This window comes from Humulus lupulus, chromosome 9 (genome assembly GCF_963169125.1).
Source record: "Humulus lupulus chromosome 9, drHumLupu1.1, whole genome shotgun sequence".
Classification (NCBI taxonomy): Eukaryota; Viridiplantae; Streptophyta; class Magnoliopsida; order Rosales; family Cannabaceae; genus Humulus; species Humulus lupulus.
The window spans coordinates 9,425,213-9,433,468 of NC_084801.1; the positions used below are offsets into that span (position 1 = coordinate 9,425,213).

Sequence of the window (8,256 nt, forward strand, 5' to 3'; positions counted from 1 at the left end):
ATTGATAGGATTTGTTTGGTTTAGTTGGCGGATGAGATTGACAAAATCTAACCACAACCAAACAGATCAACCTATATATAAATATTTATATACTGTAGAAAATTTAATTTGGATTGGATTTGAAGACTAGGTATATATTTTTATGATTTATATTTTTTTGTAAGGTTTCACACTATTTTGAATCTTGTATTTTTGCCGATTACCCGTTGTAACTATTTATTTTTAAAAATTAACTTGTGGACCTCAAGTTTTTTTTTTGTCAAAATGTTAAAAGATAGGAATAGATAGATCAATTATTTGAACCACATGTATTTTGGTTGGTTATCTGTTTGGACCTGTATTGTTAAAAATTAACATTTGGACCCGTATTTTGTCAAAAAGTTAAAAATATAAATAGATAAATTATTTATTATCATATACATATTTTAATTGACATCTATTATAATTATGGTAAATATCATTTTGGCCATTGTGTTGTGCAAAAGTTATGATAACATCCAAATTTACATGAGAATTCATTCCAATAAATTACTAGAACCCATAATCATATACACCTAAACTTAAAAAAAATAAAAACAAAGAAACCAAAACAAAAGAGAACAAATTCAAGAAAGGATAACCTCCAATTTGGTCATCCTCTCAATCCATTCTCTGGTAGTACTCTCTAGCTGAATCCAGCCAAATCTCATCGTCCCCTTCTTCTATGGCAGATAAAAAAAAATGCAAGATTTAGTTTTGAATTGAATCCACAAGATACATCTCGATTGATTTTATGTCTCTTGATAACAAAGTTAGTCAATTTATAATTCTAATAAAATAAACAAGGCTTACAATCGATTTCTAGATCGAAATTTGGAAATCATGTCACATTAACAATTACTACTTATCTCAGTTTTAAAGTTGTAATAGATCACTAATCTTTAGCAAATTTAAAATGAAACCAAAAGAAAATTGAAAAAGCAACACAATATTAAAGAAATAGTTACCATAAATTTTTTCGATCTCTTCGCCCACATGACTCATAACTTTAGCAACAGTCTCAGTGCACATTTTCGATAGCTCAAAGAACGAAACTTCACAAGATTTAGCATTGAATCCATAGAATTGATTAATTTTTTCTTACCTAAGAACAAAATCAATTGATCTACAATTCCAACAAATGAATAGAGGCGTACAAGCAATTTCTAGTTTGAATTGGAATCTATTTTTTTTTTTAATATAGAACATAGTAACTAGTCACCATTTTTTACAATATCAAAATGGTATATAAAAAAAGTGGTGGTTACTAATTAACTAATAACATAATAGTAAGCTTACTGCAAAAAAAAAAAAAAAACATAATAGTAACTTGTTCCAAATCTTTTCAATAATAAAACAGTAGTTGGCTACTAAATTTTTCAGTAATAAGACTTTAACATGTTACTCATATAGTAAACATGACAACTTGTAACCACTAAGAAAATGAAATTATTAGTAGCCAATTTCTAAAAAGTAAAAAGGCCAACAAAAACAAAAAATATGACAATAACTAAACAAGAAACTACTAATATAATAGTAATTAGTTACTAATATATTCAGTAACATCACGAAAACTTGTTACTAAACCAGATTAAAATAGAAAGATTACGATAACTACTTAGAAAGAGAAAAAAATATGTTACCAGATACTAAACAAACCCAAACAATATGCAGTAAAGCCTAAAAACAAAGAAAAGCTAGCAAAATCAATAACTAGTTAATAAACTAGAGAAAACTACACAAGTAATATAAATATTAGTAACTAGTTACTAAACCCCCTAAAAAATTAAAATCAGTACAAAACTTTAATGAATAAGCTTCAAAGAAGAAGAAGGTGGATGAGGAGGAAGTGGATGAAAATTTTATCAAGAAACTCATTTACACGTGGGGAGCCCAACGTAATAAGTGTTGTATTACCTGCTAAATTAGGGTTTAAGATAGGGCGAGTGTAAGAAAACATGTAGCTAATGCAAGTATAAGGTAGGTGTTGGTTGTGCTTTTCATCAATGCTAAATTTATAAAGTGACAACATAATTTATAGTAGGGAAAGTAAATAGACAATGTTTATAGTGGTTTGACCCATAAAGGGTGAACTATGCCCATTGTGTCTAGTTATTTTCTCTTTCAATCTATTACAATTTGAACATTTTGGTGTACTCAAAACTGCCCCAAGTTTCACTATGGCCTTATTTGTACATAGATTTGGTTTTTCATGGTCAAGAGAAGTAGTTACAAGATCTATTATAGTTCAACATTTTGATGAGCATTCCTATCCCTTGTAATTGTTCTTCGTCGAGCATATGAATATGCTCAATCTCTTCAATGCTTGTGCACTTTCACAAGTTGAGAATACCATCCACTTAAGGTCATTTCATGTGAGGTGTGAGCTCATGTATTAAGCCTTCTTACGTTTGGGAGTATGTGGTACAATGATCGTAACCAAGAACCTCCTTAGTGTCATCCTGGTCTTTCTTGCTAATTAACTCAGAATGTTGACTTGTTTTCATTCAGATTGTCGTATGCTAATTGTGGGTACAATAGTAGTTGTCGGTATAGGTGTACTGTACTATACCCCCAATTACATGTATATATCTATATATATATATATATATATATATATTTTAGGATATTTGCAGCGAAAGTATTTAAATTATTGTGTTTGTAGCATTTAAATGTCTAAGTTATTTTTTTGCAGCGAACTTTTGTACTTGTTTTTGTGCAGCTTAATGCATCTGTTTGTTTCACTGTTAAGTTTTCTACCATGACGTGAAATTTACTTATAACTTTGATATTTTCGTCGCAAATATCTCTTAGATTGAGTACTTTCGTTACAAATATCTTTTTAATTAAGTACTTTTGCCGCAAATATCAATCTAATTTGATATTTTCCCTTACGTGTTACAATCGAACTTAACAGTGAGAATTGTCGGTTGTACTAATCTGCGCCAAAACATGAATGGAAAATATTTTCGTCACTAAAACATAACTTGGGTATTTAAGTGCTACAAACATAATAAATTGGGTACTTTCCCACAAATATCCCTATTTATAATTATTTTGCACATATATTTATAAAAAATATTTAAGTATAATGCATTTAATTTATTTTTTTTTAGAAAAATACATTATAAAATTAATTATTTTACTAATATATGTAATATGAATATATCTAAAATTTAATTATATTTGTTAAAAATATGTAAAAAAAAATTAAAAGTAAAAGATATATAAATATTAATATATATTTTCCTTTCAATATACATTTCTTATAATATACACTGAAAATATTTTATATGTTTAAAAATTATAATACATATACTTTAAATACTTAATTTAAACTTATAAAATCAATTATTATATACAACGCTGTTTCGTAGAAAACGACAATGAAATAACTATTATCCCTTGATAGAGCTCCAATGGCATAATTTTCTCAAAAAAAAAAAAAAAAACTCTAATGACATAAAATATATGGAAATTTTTTTAATAGGGACATGGTTCTTGCCACCACCAATAAGTTGTGTTTAAGCATTTTACAAATTTTTAAAATTTTTTGAATAATTTAAGGTATTGAAATTTTTTTCAAAATAATTTATTTTACGCAAGTATAAAATAGACTTTACAACAACTTAATTTTGTGTTCTAGGTATATAGATAGATTACGGTTTAAATTTTTTATATGACAATATACATTATAGTTATTAAGAATCTCTTACAAATTTTTTGGAAATTCTAAATAATTTACTGTATCGAAAATAATAAATAAGTTATTTTAAAGTTTTGTTTTATATATTCGTAAAATAAGTTATTTTGAAGCTTATTTTTAGTATCGTAAATTTTTCATAATTTTTTAAAAATTGGTAGAAGTCTTACTGGTGGAAATCTCAATATTGTTAATGTGATTATTTTATAATCGTGCATATTATAGCTAATTAAAACATGGAAAATTTTTCATAAAATTTCAAATAATTTATAAGAACAAAAACTGAGTTGAAACGTTGCAAGGCAATACTAATTTTCTTATTGGCGTAAAAAAAGAAAAAGTATATTTAAGAAAAAAAGTTATTTCATATTTACAAGCATTATAGACACAGATACTATATATAACGGGCTGCTGCTACATGTCAAATATGAAAGAGGACTAAGCCATAACTTCGATTGGAGTAAGCAGACCTTTCATGGCGAAGCTCGGAGGAGGGTAATGGAGTGGCTCCTCAAGCTCAAACACATGTTCATTCCAATGCTCTGAAGGGTTACCATTCATCCCAAATAAGCAAACAAAAACAACCTAAAATGTATATGAGAACATTCATCAAACACCTGGGGTGCAAAAACTCAAGCTTGTTCAAAACCCTCCCTCGCTCACTCTCTTACTCCTTCGCCGCTCCATCATTGCATTTACATCCAACACCACCTCCACCAGCTACGACTGACCGTAACCAGTCTCAGCATGACCCCTACTCTCTCCTCAAGGAAGACCCCATTGATATATGCTCCGCCATGTGGGTCAAAGCTTTCTCTTCTCCACCCATCATCACCATTCCCAACCTCACTGGCTTCCTCTCCAAATTCGACCTCTGGGTCTTGGCCTACCAGCGCACCTGCGCTCACGTGACCGGAACTTTCCCACCCCGGAACGCCATCCATTCCCAGGTCCTCCATTCCCTTCTATCGCTCCGGAACGCTGTCGTTCATGGCCAATTCTCATGGAACAGGAAGATTAATCAGTATGTTCGGAGCCCCAATGACAAACCCAGTACGAAAATCATGTCCAAGCGCAAACTTCAGTCTCTGTTTGAATCCGAAGAGCCCTGTTTTCAAGACCGGGTCGTTCAGGAGGTTTTGTTGATGATTTTGGAGCCCGTTTTCGAGGCCCGGTTCTCGCAGAAATCTCACGGGTTCCGGCCTGGTCGAAATGCCCATACGGTCATTCGTACCATCCGGAGTAACTTCGCCGGGTACCTCTGGTTCTTGAAAGGAGATTTGAGTGAGATTTTTCATAGTTTGGAGAGAGATGTGGTGATGGGTTGCTTACAGAAGGCTGTTAAGGACAAGAAAATATTGGGTTTGATCAAATCCGCGTTGAGAACACATGACCCGAATTCCCCACGAAAAAAATTCAATACAGATATGGCTAGGAATAAGAAGACGACTAAGAAAGGTTCTACGAAGAAAAAGATTCTCAATGAGAATGAGCCTAAACCAGACCCTTATTGGTTGAGATCATTTTTTGATTTTGCTCCTGAAGAAGCTGCTAAGGTACCTTCTTATGGCTGTTGTGGAATTCTGAGCCCTTTACTTGCTAATGTCTGTCTTAATGAATTAGATTATATGATAGAAGATAAGATGGTCGAGTTCTTTAGGCCATCTAGTCTTGATTCAATTTGGAAAGATTCAATCTCTGATGGTTGTCATAACCCATCTTGGCCTGAGTTTGTTCCTTCCAGTGGGAAGGAGAAGACTAGAAAAATGGATTACATACGATATGGGGGTCATTTCTTGATTGGAATTAGAGGTCCTAGAGAAGATGCTGTAGATATGCGTAAGAAAATAATTGAGTTTTGTCAGTGGAGATTTGGGTTAAGACTGGATAATTCAACATTGGAGATTGAACACATTAGTAGAGGAATTCAGTTTTTGGACCATATCATATGCCGCAGGGTTATTCACCCAACACTTCGATACACCTCTAGTGGTGGTAACATTGTGAGCCAGAAAGGTGTTGGGACATTGCTCTCTGTTACTGCTAGCTTACAACAATGCATACGCCATTTCAGGCGGCTTCAGTTTGTCAAGGGTGACAGGGATCCTGAGCCACTGCCTTGTACTCCTATGCTCTACTCGGGTCAAGCTCATACCAATGCTCAGATGAATAAGTTTCTTGAGACAATGGCCGATTGGTATAGATATGCTGATAATCGTAAGAAAGTAGTTGGCTTTTGTGCTTATGTGATTCGTAGTTCATTGGCTAAACTGTATGCTGCAAGGTACAGACTGAAATCTCGAGCTAAGGTTTATGGAATAGCTTCTCGCGATCTCAGTCGTCCCTTGAGGGAGAGCAGTAACAATGCTGCACCCGAGTACTCTGATCTTTTGAGGATGGGACTTGTTGATGCCATTGAAGGTGTTCAATTCTCGCACATGTCTTTGATTCCTTCGTGTGATTACACTCCATTTCCAAGGAATTGGGTGCCAGATCATGAGAGGGTTTTACATGAATATATTAGGCTTGAAAACCCCAAATTCTTTTGTGAATTGCATAGAACAATTAAGAAACATGGTTTAAGTTTGCCTCAAGATGAGATAGCTGACACAGTGTGGCATTTTAAAACCCTTGGGGTTAAGAATCATCAACGCCGTGTTGAAAATGGAACAAGAAATGATGATTCTCATGAAATGTCTACCACGCCGTGAATTTGGGATTGGACGGGCAGTATCATTTGAATCTTGTAGCTTGGATTTGGAGCCATGGTGGCCTGCTAAAGTTGTCGATATTCATGTCATGAGTTTTTATACAAGGTATGGACATGCTTGCCTTGATGGGAGATCCTCCATACTTGTCCTACTAAATTCAGAAACCATTGGGACGAGAGGCATTGAATGAAGGAATGTGAGGTCGGAGAGCAGGGAGAATCAAACTGATTTCAGATTTAAAGTTTATTCATGAGAAATCAGAAGAGTAACAATGACATGAGAGCAGAAGTGATGAAGTTTCATAAAATCATCCTAACTTTTCAGTGATGAGCTTAGCAAGATATTGCAAACTCTAGAAAATGCCGAAAATCTCAATATAGTTCTCATTTAAAATTCCCTATGCTTTGTTTACCAAAAAAAATCACTATGCTTCTGGTGTCTTCATCTGATGGAAATCTCATGCTACAAACTTGTGAGGAGAGATTGCCATTGTTAGGCTTTGCACCAAAAGACTAATACTGATAAAAAAATTCTATACCAAAAAGGTTCGTAGTGTTGTTAAAGATTCTGTTTTGAGTTGCATCCATTATATTGTTTGAAAAGTTGGTGTTTTGGACCTGAAACTATTATTGGTACTAAGGTTCGAAGCTCAACTTTGTAAAATAGCTATAGGTTTAGAATGCTGAAATAAGGCATATTAATGTGCCCAATACTATTTGAGTTGGCATCTCATAATTTAGTTTAATAAGTAATGATAGATGCGCTCTTAATTTGTACACTCAAATTACACACTATGATGTGTAAATAATCTCAACCATACAATTAAATATTGTGGGGTCTTTACTAATAAATATCAATGATTGAGATCACTTACACATCATACTGTATAATTTAATAGTGCAAATTGAGACTGCATATATCATTACTCTTGGTTTAATTTATTATAATTTGAAATATTAAAATAATTTAACTCATAAAATGTTACCTAATGCCGTGTTGCATACCTTATCCTAATTCTCTAATGCCGTGTTGCATACCTTATCCTAATTCTCGTAGTTTTATTATGCTTACTAACTTTAATATTTTTATGATATAACAAATAACTAATGGAAAAATAATTACACAAATATCTAATTTTTTTTTATAACCAATTTGTATATAATACATTTATTCTATACTCATTCTTGGAGGGAAAAAAGCTCATTTTTTTAAGCAATACTATCATTTTCATGATACATCCCACAAAAGACACTGAAAAATCATGGGTAGGAAATTTCCATTAATTCTAGGATATTTGAGTTACCTTTCGGTTATATTTTAAACTACGTGAGATGAAAATTGGTTACCTTTTAAAAAATGACTTTAATTTATAGGTTAAATTATTGTGGGACTATTTAATAATTTATCATTATAGTTACTATTTGGTTGCTTGTTATTATATTTAATATTTGTGAAGGAATTATGGTAGTTATTTTTCAGTAATTTATTTAATTCTAGTAACTTTTAAGTTACCTTTTGGTTACTTGAAGAGTTATTTTGGATATCTGTTGAAATTAATTTTTTTTTTTAAATGGCTTGTTTATGATACTATTTAGTAACTTGTATGTGGAAAATCAAAATTCACTTTTAGGTAACTCATTAGGTTGATTGCTTTTAAATTGAACTTGCACTTGAAGCACAACAATTCCTTCACAAAATCTGACACCTTGAAATCATCATTTCCGGTGACGACGAGGAACTTGGGCTTGCTATGTACCAAAATGATTCGCGAAGAGTAGGGTGCATTCAAGGTGCTCTTTCTGTTGGTACTACCCTTCAACCTTG

At 32.4% G+C, this 8,256-nt stretch overlaps 1 protein-coding gene across 1 annotated transcript; it reads left to right on the plus strand.

Annotated features, from left to right (window-relative positions):
* Window positions 1–4,129: 4,129 nt before the first annotated feature.
* On the plus strand, window positions 4,130–7,167 carry LOC133800920 (nuclear intron maturase 1, mitochondrial). Its single transcript, XM_062239031.1, has one exon. It carries the CDS (start codon window positions 4,312–4,314, stop codon window positions 6,430–6,432), a length of 2,121 nt encoding a protein of 706 aa, XP_062095015.1. The 5' UTR covers window positions 4,130–4,311; the 3' UTR covers window positions 6,433–7,167.
* Window positions 7,168–8,256: the final 1,089 nt, after the last annotated feature.

What these genes read in the sequence shown, in the direction of transcription:
- LOC133800920 (XM_062239031.1), top strand. Translation starts at nt 4,312, where the DNA reads ATGTATATGAGAACATTCATCAAACACCTGGGGTGCAAAAACTCAAGC.